Here is a 23,860-nt window from a genome sequence, read left to right as displayed (position 1 = left end):
TTTCTTTTTTATTGTCTTATTTATCCACTGTTTATCTTTTGCACTGCACTGCCCCCTCCCCTTCCACCCGCACTTTCCCCTTCCGCCTCCCCTGTGCTTGCGCAATCCCAATGTCACCTGGCATAGTAAGATCGTTGTCTCCGTCTTCCCTCTGTTCCCCCTCCCTTGCTTCGTCGCACCTTGAAACACTTGTGTATAGGCACGTTATAAATGGCATATCATATCATCATATCATATCATGGGAGTATCGGCCAAGGGGAACCATTTTGCTACAGATGTGGATACGAATTTCCCCGTGAAGGCACGTGTCCCACACTTGAACAGAAAAGCTCAGCATGTGAAGTGGGGGGATCACTTTAAGCCATGTGCAAAGTGTCTAGGAATTTGGGGAAAGGGGACAGTGAAGGAGGCAACATGGCCAGGCCCAGAAATATGGCACCAACCTAGGTGTCTGAGGTGTCGCAAATTGCTGCCCAAATCCATGGAAAGTACAGAGACTGGGGATGACGAGCGGATGATTCAGGAAAAGACAAGAAGTTTGAAGATCGGAGAAGATCCTGCATGTCAACTTCAAGGCCAGTGAGACGGTCAAGACGCCATGTAAGGTACCTGGTTGAACAGTCACCATCAGAAACAGAACTCCGTTCCTTGGAAGGAGAGCAAAGGTGGAAAGGGTACCTATATGCACATGGTAATAAACAGGCCATGGAGCACAGCCCCACATTGCTCATGCACCTCAATGAGCAGCAGATTTTAATTGGTGGACACCAGTGCCACAGTAAAAGTCATTAGCAAGCAAATATACAATACCCTTCCGCAGACACCCATCGGAAGTGGATTTCTACCCATATGGGTCCAAGTCCTCGCTAATGTGCATCTGCTAATTCGAGGCACAGTGCCAATGCAAGATACAAGAAAGGAAAATTGGGCGACTGAGTGTAATAGCACCCTAAGTTTTAAAACTGCCATCAACATGGGTCTAATGCATGTGTTTTACATGCCGATGATCAACAAATACATTGACACGATGGACAAGACAGACCAACTGTTCCCCGCACTATTCAAAGGCATAGGCAAGTACAATAATAAGCAGATCAAGCTCCACGTTGACGAGGACGTCCAGCCAGTGGCACAACATTACAGGAGCATTTCCGTCAACATACAGTGGCAGGTGGAGAAAGAACTCCACAAACTGCTGGAACAGGATTTCATAGAGTCAGCAGTGGAACCCACTCCGTGGGTGTCACCCTTCGTGCCTGTACCAAAGAAGGGATCGGACACCATCCGGCTATGCGTGGACATGAGGTGACCAAATCAAGCCCTCCAGAGAACGCAATTTGCCCCCTCGCATTACGACATGATACACCTATTAAATGGTGCAAAGGTGCTCCCCAAACTGGGCCGCAACAAGGGCTATTACTATCTGGCCCTAAGACCGGAGATCTGCTACATTACTATGTTTGTGACACACCTTGGCCTGTACAGGTACAAATGTCTGAGCTTTGGCGTCTCTTCGGCAGGGGAAATATTTCAGGCAGAAATCCATAATGTGATGAAGCATATTCCCACTTACATCAACTACAGTGTTGACATTTTGGCGTTTGGTACGTGTGTGGAAAAACATGAGGACATGCTCTTGAGGGTATGCGTGGCACTGGAGGCAGTAAATCTCACCCTGAACAGGGAAAAGTGTGAATTTCAAAAAGGAACCCTGCGGTTCTTTAGTCACATCTTCTGAAAAAAAGGAATGACACCAGATCCTGCAGAAAGTGACATCAAACAAATGTCTCAGCGCTTCAATCGTTCCTGGGACCGGCACGTTATTGCACGAGATACATCAAGGACCTTGCCACCATCAGGGAACCTTTGAGGGCTCTCACAAAGCATCAGGCACCATTCCACTGGTCGACGGTGTGCCAAACAGCATTAACAACCATTTGCGACTTCATTGCAGAGGCTGAAAATGTGGCATACTTTGACATTGAGAGAAAGACAGAGTTAACCATGGACGAAAGTCCAGTGGGCCTGGGCGCCATTTTGGCGTAAAAGGCGCAAGACAATTTGCAACAAAGGTATATCATCTCCTACGCCAGTAAAAGCCTGTCGAAAACAGAACAGGCATACTCGCAGGCTAAGAAAGAAGGTTTGGCTGTCATCTGGGCCTGTGAACATTTTCATTGATTTCTCTATGGTAAGCCTTTTACAATTTATTTTATTTAATTGTTCATTTATAATGGCTGCACGAATATGCTTTCGACATAATCCACCAACCAGGAAAGCAGGACAATCCAGTTGATTTTCTATCCCCTCACCGAAGGACAGCTGATGCACCCAAACTATCAGTGGCTGAATGATACATCATATACATTGTACAGCAAGCACTACTGCAAGGGGTGGATTTGGTGAAGCAGGCTCAGGAAGGAGAAAGATGTGGCCATACAAACAGTCATAGAAGGGTTACAATCGGGGAGATGGAGAAGAGCAAAGGAGAGAAGTCATCTTGAGTCGGAAGAGGTGAAGCGGGACGTGGACAGCCTCCTACTGGTGAAAGATGAACTGGCCATATCAGATGAGATACTGTTGCTCAAGGGTAACAAACTAGTGGTGCCCACACCCTTGAGGAGGAAGGTGGTGGAGTTGGCACATGAGGGGAAACAAGGGACTGCATCAAATAAAAGGATGCTACGGCAGAAGGTATGGTTTCTGAGATTGGACATGATGGTAGAGGAACTACTCAAGAAATGTTCCACACGTCTGATCACACCAGTGAAGCATCCCGATTCACTAAAAATGACAAATCACACGAAAGTTGTGTGGGAGGAAGTGGCCGTCGACTTCTTTGGACCCATTGAAGGGGGGAAATATGTGCTAGCAGTGATGGATGAATACTCACGATTCCCAGAAGCACAAATGGAGGCTTCCACGGTGGCCCACCGTGCAATACCAGTGATGGACAGAATATTTACAGCCTATGGCATCCCCAGACAGGTAAAATCTGACCATGGGCCTTCATTTACAAGTCAAGACTAAGACACTTGCAGAAAACATGGGTTTCAGCCACAGAAAGATAACTCCCTTATGGCCCCAGGCGGACGGAACAAATTAGCGATTCATGGCGAATTTGAAAAGAAGACTTTGGATATCTCATCTGATGGGACAACCCTACGAACAGTTGCTGCACCAGCTGCTTTGAGACCACAGAGCACACAGGAAAATGCCCTGCAGAGGTTATGTTTGGCTGCAGTATTTGCACGCAGCTACCACAACACACAAGGGAGTCTGAGAAATACGCTGAGGAGGATAACATGAAGGCAAGGAATGAAGCTGCAAAAGAGAAAATGAATCGATATGCGAATACAAAGCAGAAGGAAAAAGATGCTTTGGGAAGTGGTTGTTGTGAAGCAATCAAGGGCCAGCAAGAACACTGCCATGGTTCACGAGGCTACGCTGGTTATAACAGGGAAGAAAGGCTCCATGATCACGGCAGAAGGAGACCAACACCAGGTGATGCAAAATTTGTTGCACTTCAAAAAGCTGCCAATGACTGACCAGAGGCTGAGGAGCGGAAACCATGTGCAATAGGTCCTGTACTCCTCGGATGAGCCCTTTCAGGGTGATGACGAGGACTCTGATTGGGCTGATCAAGCTGACACGGAATCTGTGTCCAGATCTGGACAATTTGAGGCAATATATGAACTACCTCAAAAGGGCGAGAATGAGGCCCAGGAGACTCAATGAAGAAATGGGGTAAAGTGGCGCAGTTGGTATTTAAATTGGGGCGGAGTTGTGGCATCGAGTTGGGAGGTCTAGTGTTTGGGCGGGGCAGGACCTGGGGAGCGGGGTGGAAAGGGGAAGTCCAATATGGATAGGAAGGAAGGAACAATGGCTGTTTAATGGTGCTGCTCGAGTCTGTGTCTTTTGTGTATGATGCAGTGTGGGTCGAGCCCTGGGCTGTCCCCAGGACAAGGGAGCCAGGACAAGGAAGCGGTTACATGCAGTCACATACTTGACATGTTTGAGGGTTTCCCAGGCCTGAGCCGACACCTACCTCTATCATGTTACTTCCCAGCCTTGGATCCAATCGAGGCCGGCATTGTAGGGTTAGAGGTGTTCTGTGGCTTGGCATTTACGGACTACTACATCAACTCATCAACTACTGCCCGTCCCTCTTCACCTGGCTACAAGATCTCAGGTCCCAGCCCACAGACCAAATTGGTGTGCAGAGTTAGCCACGCCCCCCGCACAGCACACATTTAATTTCCATTGGCTCAAAAACATCCAATGGATATTGACTGGGTGTATGAATTACAGCAGACCCTAGCTTCACAGTGGCTGGGGTCTGCTGCCAGTCTCACTCAAGGCCACACTGTTGCGCTGTTTGCGCTTAGTTTGTATTTTTCTAGAGGCAGCAGGGCCCAACACCCTATGCCCCGCCGGGCCTCTAATACGAAAGCCTTACGCTATCTGCTCAAAACCCTGTTGTGCTTCGTGCAGAATACTTGGAGAGGCTTCATGGTGTGGAACGCGCTCTGCTCATGCTGATCATGCAAGCTTTCCAGCCGTTCCACATTAGGTTAATTATGTTGTTTTGAAGCAAAACTAACATCTTTCGTCTAATGCAAAAAACAATGGGTGCAGCGCCCTTTTGCCCAAGCATAGGAGCTGCTCCTGAAGCGAACTCTAAATCTGCAACTAACACTAATGACAGGGGGCGGGGGGGACTGTATACCAGAGTTTGGCTCTAGCACAGATACATAAATTGGCATTAGAGGTAGATTGGGATTTCCCAATAGCAACAAGGATGTAGGTTTTGGTTACAATCCCTACAACTGGAAACATCTGATTGGCGCGGCACGGGACAGTGCGGAACATACCGGGTTCAGCACTGCACAAGATATCAGCAAGTAAAGGCTTCAAGATGGAAACAGGGAGCTTTCAAACCGACGCGTCAGAGTGCAAAACAAGACATTTGTGGTTGGAGAAAAGTGCAGCTGGTTCTTCTTATCAGCAAGCACAGTACAACGGACAAACTAACAGGGTCCAGATCTGGTTCAATGTGCCAAGAGTCTGGGAAGAACAGCAGCTGCTGGCCCTCTGAACTGAAAAATCAAGAGCACTTTTTAAGGCATACTGCTTCACAGGTGAAAGCAACAGGCAGTTTACCAAGCTGCAAGCATTTAAAACTCAACCTCATGCACATGGTCTTTGCGTGATTTGAGGGAAGGTAAGGCCGCAAAGACTAAAGTGGATTATGGATTGGTATGGTATGGCAGGAGGGACTTCTAAAGTGCAACATCCACCTTAGCCTCATGGCGCTGAATAAAAAGCTCAGGGCACCTCGCCCTAGATCAACAAAAGAAGCAAAACGAGCGAGGGAACAGAAAGGCCTTTAATCTGCATATAAAACCCAGGTGGTTAGCTGTGAAACAAAGATAGACTGGCAGAGAATTCCACAGCTCGACTGCTTGAACAGAAAAGGTATGGCAGCCCCATCTTACATATTTGAATACAGACAGAAGTCCGGCAGAAGCTGAACAAAGCACGCCGGAAGCTGAATAGTGTTGAAACCTATCGCTAAAGAAGGATAGAGCAATGTTATAATAGGCAGTGTTTACAAGACAGAGGGCCTTAAACTTTATGCACTGTTCCACCGGATACGAATATGGGAACGTAATACAGGAGAGCTATGAGCTCTCTGACCCAAATGCAATAGAAACTTAGCTTGCTGCATTCTGAACAATTTGCAATCTTTGAAAGGTCACTTTAGGCAGGCCACAGAAGATTGTGTTACAGAAATCCAGTCTACTGGAGACAAAACTAGTCAATAATTGGATTATGTGAGGTAAATCTTCCTGCCTCTACTCTTCGACCTTTACGACTTATCCAGCACAGGACTGCAAGACTTGTCCTTGGCCACAAGCCCAGGGATCGTATCGCTCCAGCTCTGAACTCTCTTCACTGGCTGCAAGGATCAACTTCAAGACCCTCTGCATCGTCCACAAGGCTTTCTGGGGCCTGGGGCCACTCTACCTCCAACTTTCTCTTCCAAAACATCTTCCTTCTTGAGCTCTCCGCTCATCCACCTCCAACTCTCTGAGGGTCAGATACTTCTCCAAGCAGAGAGTTGGGGGCAGATCTATATCCTCGGCTGGGGCCTCCCTCTGGAACAGCCTCTCTCAAACTTGAGCAGAACCACCTCCGGTTCTGGAAGCAACTCAAGACCTTCCTTTTCGCTTCCGCTTTCTCTCCCCAGCTGATGCACCAGACTGCTCTGCGCACTGGTCACCCAACTCGGGCACAGGCTCCTGAATGTCCAGTTGCCCTCGCACCGACTCCGGGCTCCCCAACACACAAGGGTCTGTATCTGCAACCCGATAGTCGCTTCTCTCTGAAATTATGAGCCACCTCCCTGGCAGCATTTACGCATTCCATTGCACTCTTCCTTCCCCCCAAAACCCCTTTACGTCTTCCCTGCACTTGCGTGATCTGAATGACACAAGGCCTAGTAAGATCGTTATTTTGTCCTTGCTTTGTTCCCCCCCCTTTCCGTGCTTAAAAACACTTGTGTACAGATGCGTTATAAATGCCATATCATAACGTGAAGTAATCTAAAAATCCCTCTAATGAAAAAAGGATGATATAGAGGCCATAGAAACCTGATGTTCCAAAGACAGGGAGGGGTCCAACCATGCCCCCAATGTTCTGACATATGGGGCAAAAGTTGGACAGGATTTAACAACATGGGCCAGCTGGGAATACGACCCAGGCAAAACTTCCAAATTGTCTAGTGAGTGTTTGTACTTTGGGCTATAGCATAACAGAATCTCAGTTGTTTAAATATTAAACTTAAAACGGTTAAGGTTCGTCCATAAAAAACTATGGAGAAACCATTACAATCAGTCTGACAAAATAAAGTACAAAAGGCAACGCAGAATATACAAATCAGAAGTCTTCAAAGCTAAACATCAGCAGCAAACCCACAAAAAGAACTCTTCAAAATCAGTGAAGAAATCAAAAACCCTACATCCTGCAAAAAAGGCGTCATCCCATTGCAAGCACTATGCGACAACATCACCAACTACCTGAGAACAGAAACAACCTGCAGGACCATTGAAGCAAGCCGCGCAACTATAAACACAAATACAACCACAGACAACTGGCGATCCACCAACCGCAGCAATACTCAACCGATTTGAGCCAATACATGAAGACGTTTTCTCCACACTAATAAAGGACACCAACCTTGCCGGATCCCCAAGTGACCCATGCCCCCAGACATCTACAAAGGAATCCTCAACCACAGCAGCCCAGCATCTTACTTCCAGCTACTGGTGAACCCATCCATAAACACGGGAATAGTACCGAAATCTTTCAAACAGTTTATATCAAACCACTCCTAAAAAACGAAACAGGAAGCATGGAAGACCCCACTAACTAAAGTCCTATATCAAATCTAGCCTACCTGGCGAAATTACTGGAGAACCATGTATACAAAATCATACTCAGCCACGTAGAAACTAAAGGAATATTCAACCACTCGCAGGTCTGCTTCAGACCCATCCGAGGAACATAATCAGCAGTCCTATCCATATGGGACGGCCTAAAAATAAATGCAGACAACAGCACACAATCTGCCCTTATCCGACTGGACATATCGGCCACGCTCAGCACAATCGTACACACACTTATTGAGAGACTGCTACTGCCTTGGAATGCCGGAACATCTCACCAAGAAACTCCAATGCATTCAAAACAATGCAGAAATAGTACTCCTGAGACTAAATAGAAGAGATCACATACCACCAGCCTTCAGAAGTCTACACTGGCTCCCAGTTAAAAATAAACGCATTAACTTCAAAGCCTTCTGCATCACCCACAAATCACTGCACAGACAAGGAGCTGAATTCCTATAGGCCAAGATCTACCACTACCAACCAGGAACAATCCCAAGATCAAGCGACAACCTCCAAATTACAATAGGAAAAAAGGAAATTTGGTGGAACTGTATTCTCACGTCTAATTGCCAATCTATGGAACACAATCCCGAAGGAGATAAGAATGACAGAAGACCACCTAACCTTCAGAAAACGACTGAAAACCTGACTATTAAACACACAATGAGCAGCATAAAATGGCCATTGCCAGCGATACCAACTGGGACCCAAGATAATCCAATGACAGTACAATATCCAGAACCAACAATAAAACTAACAACGCACCAACTACTAACCCTCACCGCTCCAGACTCCTCTCCAGCATACCCCACACGATCTAACGGATCCGTCTAATCTCACAGAAACACACAACCCACACATCCACCATGAAACTAACTGCTGCAAACAAACATCCCAGTCACTGGACATTTCCCTTCCAGACACAATAACCCCAGTGTGCACAATCCAAACGTACCTAGAAAGCAGACTTGCACAAGATGCCAGTTCCTCCTGGTTCTACAAGCACCAACAGAAAAACACAATCTCCATCCTACTCCCTCTTCTCTCACTAACCTACCCAACCCACTTTCTTACGTAAGCGCCCATAGACCATGTCAACGGTAACGGTGCACGGTATAAGTCAATTTAGCATAATTAACACAACATAAACTGACCTGTTCCAAGCAATCCTTGAAACAGTCATTTTGGACGTCCTCTGACTCTCCTAATCGGAAGATCAATTGTGTATTGCCAGCAAACCCATACAACCTGGCTTCAAGAACTAATTCTATCCGCCAAAGGTCTCATTAACAAAAGGGGGCTTAAAGTCAAGCCTTGGCTAACACCACAGGTGATAGTTTAACGGCCGATTCCATAAGGAGGCGGCACAACTGACTGGACTTTACCTGTGAGAAAAGAAGGCAGCCAGGCCAGTGCAAAATTCAAGAAGACACAAAAGAAGAATAGAATGGTCTGTGTCAAAGGCAGCAAAGACGGCCAATAAAATCAGAACCCCCGAACCTCTGCTGTCGACCACCTGCCCAAGATTGTCCATAGCTGCCAGCACCAACAGGTCAGTGCTACATCCTGGTCGAAAACTCACTTGAGCAGCGTCCAACAGACCCCAATTTACCACAAAACATTGTAGTTGAGACGTTGCCACAGCTTTCAGCAATTTGCTAGGATAAAGAAGGTGAGAGATCCGGTGAAAGTTGTACAATACACTCAGATCTAGCAAGGTTTTTTGAGTAAGTGAGTCACTGCTGCGCTTTCTAACTGCTTCAGAACCACACCGGATTCAAAAGAACTGTCTATCAACATACAGAGATCAGAGATTACCAATATTCTAACATTCTTTAAGATCCTCGCTCGATAAGGAGCATGTGGTGAACCCGAAGGGTGACAAGTTGACATTTTTGGGTTCAGAGACGGAAAGGAATGAAGAAAACCGGTTGAGCCAGATGAAACCAATTTATTTGTTCCATAGTCTAAATAAGTATGCTCGATCTGAATTTTGCTGATCGTGTGCACAACATGTTTTTGCCAGATCAGACAAGATCTGCGAAGAGGGAATGATTTATTTAAAGCTTTGGGGGATTGGAGTATGGTTCTGTAATTCATCAGGGTGGCATGCTGAGAAGTGGCAGGAGTCCTGCACTGTGCAGGAGTATGACTGACTGAATCCAGAATTAAGTTTGGTCCTTGCATAAGGAGCTGTTCCACGATCTGACAAGACAAGGCCCACAGTGCACCAGTCTGGCTCTGCAAGACCTGCAACTGCATTCTGGAAAAGAGAATATTCCAGTAATCTTACAGAAGGTTTGTGGATTGGCGCCACCCACAACACTTCAAGTGCATAACAATCGGACAACTGGACTCCACCAATCCTTCAAAAGGGGGCCTCGGCTAGCAGGAAAACAGGATTCTGGGAGATTTACAGTGTCTGAAAAAAAATGCATTTCTCCTTCTCAGTTTGAATCGCCGAAGGTATCTGATTTCCAGACAGCACACATTCTGCAGGAGGCAGCTCAAGGGAGACGGATGACCTGTTGAGGGAGAGGGGTCTCTGCCACTAAGGGTCTGTTCAAACATTTGGAATCCCATGGCCGCTTTCTTCCCATATGGTTTGCCTTTCCATTGCACGTTTGTCAGATTCCTTGCAGGTGCTTGGTCATCTTGTCCCTCTGGATTGAAAATATGGATTTGGGGTCCTGACAGCTGGTGGGCATTGGGGTGTGTCAAACTCGGGGCTGCAAGGGGATCTATCCCAGCATGTATACAACAGGTTGGTGATGGTCAAAGAAGTACAGGGGGATCCTCTGTGCTCCTCCAGGGCTTGCATCATGGAGCAGGTGGACATACTTAGCACCCATGGCCCCCCTAATCCCATCCCCCAGCCTTCATGATGGGAATTTGTCACATATCTTAATGAAGGTGCTTGCAGGCAGGGTTATGCGGGTTCATTCAGCTTAAGATAGTGACCAAACTGGCAGGATCATGTGAAACTAATTGTAGTTGTGGATATACTAGTTCCAGTCAATTTCAGTTGACAAATGATACTTATTACAAAGCCACATTCTGCAATGTCTTACAATTAGCAAGTACTTGGCCAGGAGAATAAAAACACGTACAATTGGTGGTTGTGGCTATTTTTGGCTCCTCTAAATCCTGAGAATTAAAGAAAAAGAAAACCAGGACACATTCAAAACGCTCCACGGAAAGATGCTAACCTGGTATACAATGTCTCCAACACATATCGCAACATTCGGTCCAATTACAGATTTTGTTAACGCTGCGCAAAAGATACACCCTACCAGCAAACAGGCCGCCATGCAAACGTCATGGAGATAAAAAGTGGATCAAAAAGCTCACCTTTTGCCATCTGGGAGACTGAAATGACACCGTCAACAAGATTGACATACACGTCATAGAGGTCTGTCCGATTACTCACTCCTGGGTCTGTGAATCCTGCAACATACCCTGCAGAAGAAGGGTGTAAAGTGTAAAGTAACCGTGTACTCAAACTGTATCCACATAGGTTCATTTAACCAACACATGGAACATCATCCGTCAGAAGAATTAATCAGGATTGCTCCTATATACATGGTGCACCTTGTTTCAGCTCTTCACCAAAAAAGATTTCAGCTAATGAGGGAGGAATACACAAGAAACAAATGTTTCCATATGCACTACCCATTGTCAAAGGGCTAAAATGGCCTTGCGCTAGACTGTCCTCCTTAAAGGTGTCCTCCTACGCCAGTCAACACAGCTGACTGCATTTTCTTCCATTCACTTGCAATACACAAAACCCACCTGCATTTGGAAACCTTGTGGGGATTTGTGCATTTAATTATGCATCCACAAGCTTACTGCCAAGAGTTACAGTAGGGGACCAGCACACATGTAAATCTCAAAGGGCCCACAGAATAAAATGTGTAAGAGCACAGGAATATAGAGGACCACAGGATTAAAAACAGTGAAAAGGGCTGGGGTTCAAATACCATTCTTGTTCAGACTTCTGCCCCCTGTTGTGAGCTCTTGGCATGCCCTTTATTGGGGCCTGCAGCACAAATGAACAGTAGCCTAGTCATTTCTGTAATGGGATGATGTCCGTGACAAGGGCCCAATACCCCAATACCAATGCATATTCTTATTCCTTGCCTTAACAAGCCTTGTGTGGTATGCATCCCAATCGATATATGAGCCACTGTGTAGTACTGCTATCCTGCAATGAATCCCCAGCTATACCAATAGTGGTCTGCAGCCTTCTACAGGAAGCTACATGTGCAGAGCAACACTCCCCACCCCCACACCTCTGCCGGTCACAAACAGATAGGAGCTTTCAGTTCCAAACCTGAACCCTCCACTAAAGGTGGCTATGACAGAACATGGAAGGATAGTGTAAAAATGTATTTTCAGCAGGAGCAGGAAGGAGCTGCAAGAAAGCCCATTGGGTGGGAAACAACTAAAAATGGAAATTTGAAGGCAACAGTTAGGGAGGGATAAAAGCAGCTCAGCGAACTCTAAACGGACTGTAAAAAAAAGTTGCATGCCTAATTCTGGAACTTCTAATGGACCTCCCTCAGCTAGTGGACATCGGCCCCAATGGGCGGTATGGGGAGGATCGCCTGGTCACCCTCGCTTAGCCATCAATCCTGGCAGGAGACTGTTGCATGCTGCGCAAAAATGTTCTATTGGCGCTTCATGGTTTATGCAGGTCACCGATTTCCCTGGAACAATGCCTCCTGCCCCAACTCATGTTCAGCCAAACAAAAGCTTTGACATCAGCCGGTTTGATGCTACACAGAGACTCTGACAGCGCCCCCCGCAGGTTCAGTTGCAGCCATGGTTCCCCTGAACAGACGCCCAAGCGCATCCACCTAAACACACAGATTCAAAATCCAAGACGGGAGACTAGCATCTTCAAGCTACAGTTGCATCGCTTATCAGATCACACATGGGAAAACACACTACACCTGAGGCAGGAGAGCAACTACAAATCTACCCAATTGAATGGCCTTAATAATAAGAACATTCAACAACATACACATATGCAGACCCAATTCGGCCCCATTGGAAGGCAGACCATCATACGTAAGGATCGTTCCAAGAAGGGGAGTGTCGGAATTCGGATGAGGAGGTTTTGGCAGGAGTTTGAAGCTAGTTGACGATTCAAAGGGACATGGCAGATGGAGCTTGCAGTGAGAGAAGAGAACCAAGATGTCTTAGCTGGAGACTAGAGGGAAAGGCTATACATCAGGAGGTGGTTGGAGAAGGACAACAGGAGGATCTAGGAGAGAAACACACAGAGGTGTCTAGAAAAAGACAGACTATGAGGAAGACACTAATGGAAGTTTTCAACCAAAGAAAGAACCCGAGAGCTAGCATGGAGAGAGCTATAGAGTGACCATGCTTAGCCCGAGGTAGGGGCCCGGGTGAGACCCAAATCCAAAAGGGTTAAGCCTACAGTGGGTGCAGTTACCAACATGTGGTGTGGCATCAAGCAGGTAGAGCATCTGGAGAGGTGTAGAGAGGTGTTCCCCAAGAGGGCAGGTGATAAGGCGCTCTTCATCTCCTCTGTGACAACTAGGATACGCAAACCCAGTTGGCTTAGTGATAAAGTCAACGAGCGACAACTCAAAATTTTACAACGTGTGACAAAGCCATAATGGTGACTACAGGAGATGTCAGGAGAGTGGACGTGGTGGCATGTCAACAATAACGAAATTCAAGCGGGAGGAATTTTTCAAGAGTCACTGAGAATGAGTGACAGGGTGGTGCTCTGAAATCTTGTGAATTTTACAAGGATAATGTTGAACGTGGGAACCTTTTCTTTGAACTTGCACTGCTGGACTGAGAAAGCAATAGGGGGAGCAAAGTCTCTGGTTTCCTTTCAAGTAAATGTGGAAGGAGAATCTATCCTGACCATTCCAGAGAGAACAACATTTTGTTGGGACAAATCTTATTTTCTGAAGAAATTGTTTCAAAGAACTTTCGAGAGAAGGCATAGGGTGCAGCCTAAGAGACCTCAAGGGAAGGTGAAATTAGACTGGAGGTCTTCCAGTTACCGAGCAACAGAAGTTGTGGTACAAAATGGAGGAAGTGGGATGACCTGGGTCTATCCTAAGCGCTATTAAGAATTTGTACGTGGATACTAGTATCCTAGTCAGGTTGGACTGCAGGGGTACCATCATGGAACTAATCACTATCAATAAGGGAATCAAACAGGGTTGCCTGCTGGTACCCCCTGCTGCTCAACATATACCTGTCGATTTGCCTGACACCTTGAGAAGAATTGATAATTGCTCACCCAGACTCGACGGCGTAAAAATGAGTTGCTTGTCTTACGCAGACGACCTTGTGATCCTTGATCATACGTATGTGGGGGTTAAAAGACTATTGGATGGATCCTACAAATATGCAGACCAAAACAGGTTAACAATTAATTTTGATAAATCGAAACCGATGCATTTCACTGGTAGGAAAACTGGAAAGCCCACATTTGTTATTAAAAATAACTATGTAGACTATGTCAACAGTTATAGATAATTGGGAGTCGAGTTGTCCACCAGTGGTGATTATGCAGAGATTATTTCAGTGAAGTGCAGGAAGGCAGTTGTGCTTACATTCCTCATTGCTAAATTTGTGACAGAGTGCTCGGGCTTCAGTCTGCAGTCTTGTGGGTATCCAAACATTATATAAACAGTGCTTTTGTGCTATTATGGTTTTATGGCATCTAGGGATTAACTATGCAGGGTCTCACATGGCTGAAGGTGGTCAAGGGCAAATCCTTGGAATGTACATCTATTCCCATCGAGTTACTCTGATTACAACTGGGTTTGATGTCACTACCAGCTGTGGCATTAAAACGGAGAGAACTAAGCCCACATGTCCTCTATTCAAACTATCGGGGAAGGATGCTGTAAAAGGACAACCTGAGAAATATGCGCTATTGGCTTGAGCTACATTTGAGCTGATCGACTGGCACCCTAATTGAGGGTACGAATATCATGAGTTATTGGTCCAATAATTACGAACACATGGTCAAAGTAAAGTCATAAAGCTATAGCGGGGGTCTGCTACAGATTTAAGAAGCCTCAGGAGGTACCTCCTGCGGCGTCCTGCACATGGTTTACGTAGATTTATATTACTCCTGCGTACAAATAGGTTGCCAGTTTTGGAAGTAACAGCAAACTATTCCCAAGTATGTGTGTGTGTGTGAAAACTTTCCTGGGCTGATTTTCTCAGGGTTCCCTCCTGTGGGGGACACCTCTAGCCTTTCTGGACACTTTACCTTCTTCCTTAGGATGACATTTTCCCCAGTGAGGATATGAGCGTTCTTCCCCTTTATAGGGTAGATGTTGAAGTCTTGGGGTGCCCAGCAGATGACTGGGAGAGCACTGGGGAATCCTCCATCTACAGCACGGTATTGTAAGACTTAACCAGTGGCTTCCCCTGGCGTTCCCCATTTGCCCTATATTGGCATGTACAGGTGAATGTCACAACTCTGGCAGATACAAATCCACTTTGCCCAAGTGCCGCCTAATGTTGACTGTAGTCCGTAGCATGAACTGCCACATCTGGACATATCGTATAAGCACTGCCCACAATACACCCTTAACTTGCCCAAGTTACAGGACTTCAGGAGTCTGCGGTGCTCCCTTATTCAGTTATGCAACCCCCTCCTGAGGCACACACCCATCATGGTTCTGCATACATGGGTCTCCTCACCTGTGCACGTCTTCAGTGCTTCAGTCTCATCTTCGGTCAGATGAACAAATGGATGCAGAATAGACCAGTCCTGTCGGTGCCACGCCAGGGCAGGAAGGGCCCTTGGAATAGATGAAAGATACAATCAGGCAGGAGAAACCTATAACTAACCAATGAAAGATCCATTAAATTCTTTCAAACATTTCTCTGAGGTCCAGGAGACAGGGAGGCGAAGGGAGTCATGGACTGAAACAGCAGAGGAATATCATTAGAGCTCCCCAAATGTCCCCCTAGGAAGAGCGGGTGTGCGCATTTAAAATATGGGGTTGTCAAGCGAGAGAGTTGGCCGACACATGTAGTCTTCATTTACCACATTTAAGTAGCCTAATCTTTACTCATGGTTGACCGGGTGAGGACTCGACCCATTTGAATTCTGGTCATCACAAGCCAGTCACACACCATCAAGTTATAAATCCATAATTTTATAATTTAAAAGGGCAATCTCAGATGTGCCCCAGGATAAGGAATAAGACATTTTAATGGCACTAAAGTGGTGCTTGTGTGTATTGTGAGCACATCCTGCCTGGCTGCTCTTGAGCGCATACAGTACCTGGTGAACTCCTGCAGAGTCTCTATTCGAGGGTGGTACACGACGACTCTCTTCTTCAACATCAGAGCTGTGTACAGGATAACCGTCTCCATGCCAAACTGGGCAACAACGTCTGAAACAAAATGTGTCAGGTGTCACTAACATTTATTAACATCTAGTACACTATTTCGACCCATTGCACAAAGGTTCATCAAAAAATATTATATAGTGCCCAAAGCCAAAATACTACGGCCACAGAGATGGAGCTATGCTAACTGTTGTGAAGTGCTTGTTGGTGAATGTTGTGTGGTTGTGCGTCATTGGAAAGGAAGGAGATGTGTTGTGAAGTGCTTGCTTGTGAATGAGAGACCCTCTGATGTCATGTGGAATGTTGATGTGTGAATGCTGTATGCATGTTCTACCAGAGGTCAGTTAAGCCTGGGTGATGGGACCCAGTAGTTATTCTTATATGTAGCTTAATGTAACTATGTAATAAAGTATATGTGAGAAGCCCAAGCAGACCCCCAAAGTTACATTATTACACTAACCTATCCATAACTCCATTTGTCAGCAATACTTGGTCTACAGATTTCTAAACATGTATCCAAACTTAAATAGAGAATTTCATAGTATGTCGTCAGCCGCAGGTGTACCTTTAATGGAGCCCGCAAGGTAGGCCTTCCGGACATCATAATCCGCGCTGAGGAAGGAGCCGTTTTCCTCACTCTGGCAGGCCCCTTTAATGAGAACCGATATATACGTTTCCATCATTTTCACTGGGCTCCCGTGCTTCAGGTACATCCTATGGAAACAAGTTCCAACAATCATCAGACATCACACATGTGGGGCTTAGAAACACCAGCGATGGAATCAACCAGAGGGAAGGAGGACTTTTGTTTCTTTGTTTCCATCCTAAAACAGTCTCTCAGAGAAACTTTCCTGATCACAGAAGAAGAACAGGCACTGTCTCACGGTCGCAATTGTGTCCTGAATTGGTGCCTGCAACACAAGCACAGTCTCCTGGAGCAACAGACCCACTGGTTACACATGGCACCAGGTTTGTGTGCCTTCAGGAAAACGTACAGACTTTTCATCAATCAATATCTGTTTTACCATTGTGAACTGATTGTCTTGTCTAGAATAGCAGAAATCAGTGCATCAAACCAAACAGGGCTTCTCTGTAATACATACCTGCACAGTTTATTTATTTATGTATTGTGATATAGTTTAGTTTATAAACTTTACACAAGACATAAATAAGAAAAAAAGAACACATTAGTACATCATAATACAAATATATATACAAAGAAAGTCATATCAAAAAATAAATAAAAAATATATAATTTAAAAATCATCTTCGTAGTTCAAATATATCACACATATATCTATACAATATTAGGATGCAGTTACTTAGTCAATTCAAATGCTTAAAGTGTTATGCCCAAGCTAACTTCCACCTTCAGCCAGATGGTATATAAGGCTGTCAACAGACGCATGCTATTAGAATTGATACAGTGGTGCCAGAAAAAGTCGTCCTTGATATACTCTTTGTCATGGGCATAACTATCAAGCAGGGGTTATAATACACACCTGCACAGTATTCTGGTGAAGGCTGCATATTTTTCTGGGTTAAAGTCTTTGGCCGTCAAAATAATCCAGAAATGAGTCACCTGTTGGAAAGAGTATAGCAATATTAAATAAAATAAAAATCCTTCAACTGTGCAAAAAATGCTTTGTAACCTTAGACAGAACATCCCAATACACATAATCCAGAAATCCATTGACACTACACAAAAGCAAACCAACACAACTCAAGCACCAACCAGACACTGGACCCCTTATGGATGTAACTAGCCAGTGCGCTCGACCGTAACCCCACACTAACCTCATACGACCCCCACACCCAACATAAAACACTAGCACACATCCAAGGCACTGAATCGGTTGCATGTCTTTATATCGAATCCCACATATATCTAAACATATATCTTGAAAACCTTTATATTGAATGCATTTTTTGGGGGGCTGGAGGGGTCCCCCTCCAAACCCTAAAAACCCATACCGACCGTTTACAAAAAAAACCTGTAACCCTTTACCCCACCCGATATAAAGGTTTTCAATATATATGTTTAGATATATATGTGATTCGATATAAAAGATTCGGTATAAACACTGTATACCCACTGAATCCTATCCTTAGTTACAACAAGTGGGTGGCCTCTCAACCAACTCCCACACGCAAGACAACGCACACAGGCGCCAGTTTCTCCTGGTTCTGAACATATCCTATCATCCTAGCCTCACTAATACACCCGCCCTCTTCTCTTGCAGAGCCATGTGAGCGACTTAAGACTGCCCGTGGGTGGTAGAGTTGCGCAGAATAAATCGACATAGCATATGTGTGATAAAAGCAACATCTATTAACCTGTGCTTTTGTTGGTGCTATGCCCCACAGATACTTAATGTGTTGAAACCTGAAGAAAACATACCTAATGAATAGTTCACAAACTTATTTTTCACCAAAATTGTAATTGATTAAATTTAAGAGCTCAATATTAGAAGTGTGAGGAAGTTTCTAGCCTCATTTTGGGGGCATCTGGTGGGGTGCCCAAGGGGACTGGGAGCCTCCCCAAGCTAGCGGGTGATGGGCCTGTGGGTGGTACGGGGAAGATTCCCTGGTCATCCACACTCTGCTACTGTCTCAGGGCTGCGGACAGTCACATTGGCATCACACAGGCTCCTGCCCATTTAAGGGAATAAAGGATCGGGGCATCCCACAGAACCGGAAGAGCCTGTATGCTCTGCTCTCATCATGCGGGTTCAGCCTTCCCATGTAAAACTATAGAGGGAGAGCAATGAACCTGAATCAAGAAGGAAACTCAAAAGCTAGCCAACCAATCAGTCAGCCCGACACCCCCTGATCCATCTCTCCCCTCTACCTACCTCCCTCTGTCTCTCTCCCTCTCTCACCGCCCCTCCCAAGGTCCATCCTCCATACCTTCATATCTTCCTCTCCCTCCTCCCTCTCTGTCTGTCTCTTCCTCCCGCTTCATCTCCCCTCTCCCATTTAATATATGCAATGATTCTGCCTTTCCATCACGCAAGGCCACGACTCAAATACAGTTAAGAACAGGTAGGCTAAGGGAGTCCACCTGTTGTCCGAGCATGACAAACAGAGGACCACACAAGGGCAGGAACTAGCTCCAAATATCACCCCAAAACCTGAAGTCATCTCAATAGGTGGAGCCCACCAGCCAATAGCTACACCAGCTTTCTGAAGAGGAATAGCAAAGTTCCCTTAACCATGAGCGAGGCGGGAAGGCAGGTTGACTGTGTGGCAGCAAGAGCAGACTGCCCAATAGGATTGAAGAGCCAATCCCAAGTCCCACAGAAGGGCTGTAAGCAACCCCCGAGGGTGGAGCCTGATGATCCCTATCCCAGCTAACGCACCCGAGTCTCCTTTCACCAGGGAGAACCTGAAATTCAGGGTCAAAGCCCTGTAAAAGCCTCAACCTCATGTCTGACCATGTGGAACTTCAGAGAAGGAGACAGAACATAATTTGGAGAAGAGTGTAGAAGACTAAGCAAGACCCAGAAAGCTGGTGGGAGCAGTCCAATAGGCTGGGAAATACAAGAACCTGGGAGCTGGAGGAGAGACACAGGTGACCGGACCAAGGAGGCAAGAGAGCTGGATCAAGGTGCAAGGATCGAGATGGTGGTTGCCAAAGAGTGTCAAATTAGTGAGAACGAAGGTGACACCCTGAGGGAAGTAGATAGTGCCCACAGGAGACCATTGTGCTGCAAAGCAGAGGGGGAAAGGGTGCTGTTAAAGGGTGCAAAGGTGGTACCCATAGGGTCAGGAGAAGCTGGGATAAACAAATCCTTAAATGGGAAAGTTTGAGTGTAGGAGGATTGCGTGCCAAGGGGCGAAGAAATGGAAACTTTAAGTAGCCTGGGGAAGAATAACATCGAAAGGTGTGCAGACATAAAAGGTAAAAGTCAGTGGTAGCTCTGCAATTTCTTTCACTCAAGTGGCGTAAAGATTTACCGCAAACATGCACAAGTAACAGAGTAGAAAAAGGAAACCCCTAATAACCCAGCGGTGGCCTGAGGGGGTCTCACCAGAGGAAATATTTTAAAATAATGGTTCATTTTGCAGCACACTATTTGTGGAAAATGTAATAAAAATCCACAGAAGCGTGCATATGCTTACCCTGGTTTCCTTTGGAAACTCATTCAAGGGAAGAGGCATTTGGAAATATGTTGACTGAATGGACTAAAATACTTCCCCATACTGTTTGAAAAATGTCAATTCTAGCGGTCTGTGTTGGCGTCCATATAATCCTTTCTGGTTTTTAATGGGTTTCTGAAGGATTTACCTCAACAGATTCTGCCCAATTCACCATGTATCATGCTGCTGGCAATGTATCCATGTTTTGGAGAAAGTTCACTTGTGTTTTCACAAGTTTTAGTGAAATCCTGCCAGCTTTCAGTCATAAATTTCAGAAAGCGCTAGAATGCTAACGTCGTTATACCATTTTTATTTTGAAATGTACACCTTCTGCCTGCCTTGTTGGGGTTTTACCACCTCTTAACATACACATACATGCACACACACGCACATGCCTGTTACACTTTCCATCTTTGTTTTATTTTAATTCTACCTTCCAAATGTCTCCTGCCTCTGACTCCCCATCTGTTTTTCTTACATGGGAAGTCTCTATATCAGGAGTTAGATGCATCACACAATAACACCACGTGTTACAGATGGCCTCACTTGCTCACCTAAACTCCCACTTAGTCTCCCTCACTCCCCCCTACATGTACTCTTGCCCCAAGTACCACTTTTTTTCACCAATACCTCAACGAGCATACACACACTGAAAGTCTCTTCTATGCTGCCCTCCACTGTCCTTCCACCTAGTCTCTTTGTCTGCCTTCTCCACACTTGATCTTACCTGAACAACCCACACGTTCGGTTTGAGCCATTTTATCCTTCTCCAATCTCTTCCATTGGTCTTCTCGCTTACCTGGTTTCTTGGGCCAATAGCTGCCCTTTTCTCCCATAGTGGGCAGGTTACACAAGGCTTAAAAGGACCTTGAAGTCTTGACCCAGTCTCGAACGTAGGTACGCCGGTATAGCATGGTGGCAGCCTGGTACAGTCAGTTCCAAAGTTGTGTTTTCACATAACAGGAGTGCCCTGATTTTCCCCTGACCCGGTCACATACCTCTAGCGTGTCTCCCAAGTCCCTATCTTTCCCGATGCAGCCAACTACCTGCGTGTACTGGGAAAGAAAGTCTATGTGTGATCTTTTCTTCCCTTGCAGCCTTCTTAGGCATGGGCCAAAGATGTTGAGGTCTGTCCCTGAGAGAACCTCTGTGGAGTCCTGGCATTATTATCACAGGCATGGAGAAATGGTTCCCTAGTACATGTATCCCCACTGTTGCTGGAGGGAATAGGTCGGCATATCCATGGACACATAGGATTTAAGTTCCTTGGAGGTTATAATGGCACTAATGGTAGTCCTTCTGCTTTCCGAATCTAACAAGGATTTTGATGGTATTCCCTGTATGGTCACTGGGTGGAATTTTCCATCCGCCTCGCCTGTGGTATGCACTGTCCGGACTGGAGACTCTGGCACATCTTCCCCATCCAACATAACAAAGTGTGAAGATATTCTGTATAGGTGAGGTTTTCATCACATTTCGAAGTGGTTTCATAGAGAGGTTCTTCTTGTAGGCCTAGGTTTAGGAGCCCGATCGCCATAGGTTCTTCCTTGGGGGTCTCAGAGAATAACTTTTTTTTTTTTATTTAAATAAAACATTTTATTGTTTTCCATAACAAGGTCGAAACAACCACAAAACAAGAAAGCAAAAACAAACAAAAAGGACAGCAAAAGCATTACAGAACAGCATCCCCCGTCAAAGCTCTGCCAAGTAGTAACGTCACCGGCCACCTTCGTTCCTCCCCCCAGGCCTGTTCTCAAGCCAGTCATACGATGACTACCAGCGTCCAGTTCTCAGGGCCCCTATTCTTCCCATTTCCCCCATATTTTGGATGCTTTAGTTGGGCATCCTCTCTTACTGTAGATCCGTCGTTCCATCATGGCACACAAGTCCATATCCAGTACCCACCGCTCCAGGGTTGGGGGGTCCGAGGCGCCCCATTTTTGTGCAATGTTGCGTTTCATTAGGGCCGCCGCGGTATTCAAAAGTAGTTTCTCCCATTTGTTGGAATCGGATTCATCAGGTACCCCAAGGACCAGAACCTTGCATGGCATCCACCTCAGCCTTGATGTGAGGCAGTGCCCGGTCCCCGTGAAGCAGGTCATTGACCACTACGAGTTGTGAGGGCCAGTAGTAGGTTTGGAGGCGGGGTACTCCTATCCCTCCCTCCCAGATGGATCTCTGCAAAGTGCTCAGAGCTATACGTGACTGCCCCCCCCCAGATGAGTTCCCTAAGGAGGGTATCTATCCAGCTGAATTCGGAGGTGGGGATCGTAAGTGGGGCGTTCTGCAAGACATAGAGATATCGTGGGAGTTCCATCATTTTAAAGAGTGCCCCTCTGCTCATGAGAGTCAGGGGGAGAAGCCTCCAATGGCGGACGTCGGCGGCAAATCGGTCAGTGATCGGCTGGAGATTGTGCTTTGCGTAGGTGGTAAGATCACGTTATCCAGATTCCCAGGTATTTAAAACCCTGCCTTTCCAGCTGATACGGGCAGGCCAGCGGGATGGCCTGTTCCCCCCCACCCCCCCTTCACCGAGAAGAGTACGGATTTCTTCCAGTTAATTTTCAACCCGCTAAACTCCCCATAGTCCACGAGCATCTGGGTTACCAGCGGTCAGCTCTGAGGCAGTTCAGCCAGATACAGCAGAAGGTCGTCAGCGTAAAGGGATATTTGGTCTTCGTGTCCCTCAGGCCATCTGAATCCCGTCCATGCCCCACTCTGGCGGAGCCAGAGAGCCAACGGCTCAATTGCAAGGGCAAAGAGGAGGGGGGAAAGGGGACACCCCTGTCGTGTACCCTTGCCAAGGGGGAAGGATCGGGAAGTCCACCCGTTCACTCTGACCTCTGCCTGTATGTTCGTGTATAGCAGTTTTACCCAGCCCAGAAAGCCCTCTCCAAACCCCATGCGTACCATAATTTCCCAAAGGCTGTCCCACCGTGTTGAATCGAATGCCTTTTGAAAATCGATTGCTAAGAGGGCCAGTGGAGTATCAAGGATAGGAGCCCGTTCCATCGCAAGGTGGAGTCGGCGCAGGTTCATTCGGGTAGATTTATGAGCCATAAAGCCACACTGATCTGGGTGTATCAGGGTGTCCGCCACCGGTTGGAGCCGGTTGGCTAGGAGCTTGGCTAAGACTTTGGCTTTGCCATTAATTAACGAGATCGGCCTATACGAGGCACATATCTCCGGGGGTTTGTCCGGTTTAGGAATGACTACAATGGTAGCCTTGCAAAGGTCCTGTGGGAGGGAACCCCGATCTTGGCCGTTCAACAGCATCTGGTCCAGGGGAGGTGCCATGTTATTACTTCCTAACTTCTGCCAGATTTCGATCGGGAACCCATTAGGCCCCGGGGTTTTCCCCGATTGCAGTTGCGCTAAGGCCTCTGCTACTTCGGCTTCCGTGAGCTCGGAGTCAAGTACCTCCTTCTGTTGCTCCGACAGGGTAGGGATTCCTATGTTATCAAGAAGGGTTGGGTTAAGGGGAAGAATCGGAGCCTTATACAATTCAGCATAGAATTGGGCGAAAGCCTCTGCTATGTCAGTGTCTGACTGGCATCTCTCTCCCCTTGGGGTGAGGATCTCCCAGACACATCGCTGTCCTTCGTCTCACCTCTCCAGCCAGGCCAGCAGTTTCCCAGCCTTGTCCCCAACCTCATATATCCTTGCTCTGGATTCCCAGTGGGCTTGTTTGGCGTTGTCTAGCATAAGGTTCTGGAGGCGTTCGGTGGCCCGTGTGAGGAAAGTGTGGGTCTGGGGGATTGGATCAAGGATATGGTAATTCTCCCGGTGGGTCGCCTCTTTCTCCGCCTCATCGATCTTCTGAAGCCTTTCCCTTTTCCTATTCGCCGTCCAGGAGATTATTTCATCTCGCAGCACGGTCTTATAGGCCTCCCATAT

General features: G+C 46.5%; 1 protein-coding gene across 1 annotated transcript in view; it reads right to left on the bottom strand.

The window, feature by feature from the left end:
* Nucleotides 1-23,860, bottom strand: part of DENND10 (DENN domain containing 10) — a 236,386-nt gene that overhangs the window by 10,973 nt on the left and 201,553 nt on the right. Inside the window, exons 3-7 of the mRNA XM_069611927.1 lie at nucleotides 17,323-17,402; nucleotides 16,386-16,534; nucleotides 15,754-15,865; nucleotides 15,165-15,265; nucleotides 10,806-10,913 (exon numbers count right to left, since the gene is read on the bottom strand). Coding sequence (XP_069468028.1) covers nucleotides 10,806-10,913; nucleotides 15,165-15,265; nucleotides 15,754-15,865; nucleotides 16,386-16,534; nucleotides 17,323-17,402 — 550 coding nt within the window. The remainder of the gene's footprint in view (nucleotides 1-10,805; nucleotides 10,914-15,164; nucleotides 15,266-15,753; nucleotides 15,866-16,385; nucleotides 16,535-17,322; nucleotides 17,403-23,860) is intronic.

This window comes from Ambystoma mexicanum, chromosome 8, assembly GCF_040938575.1.
Source record: "Ambystoma mexicanum isolate Mex_15411 chromosome 8, UKY_AmexF1_1, whole genome shotgun sequence".
NCBI lineage: Eukaryota > Metazoa > Chordata > Amphibia > Caudata > Ambystomatidae > Ambystoma > Ambystoma mexicanum.
Note: the sequence above shows the minus strand (reverse complement) of the source record. Positions and strands in the feature narration are given on the sequence as shown.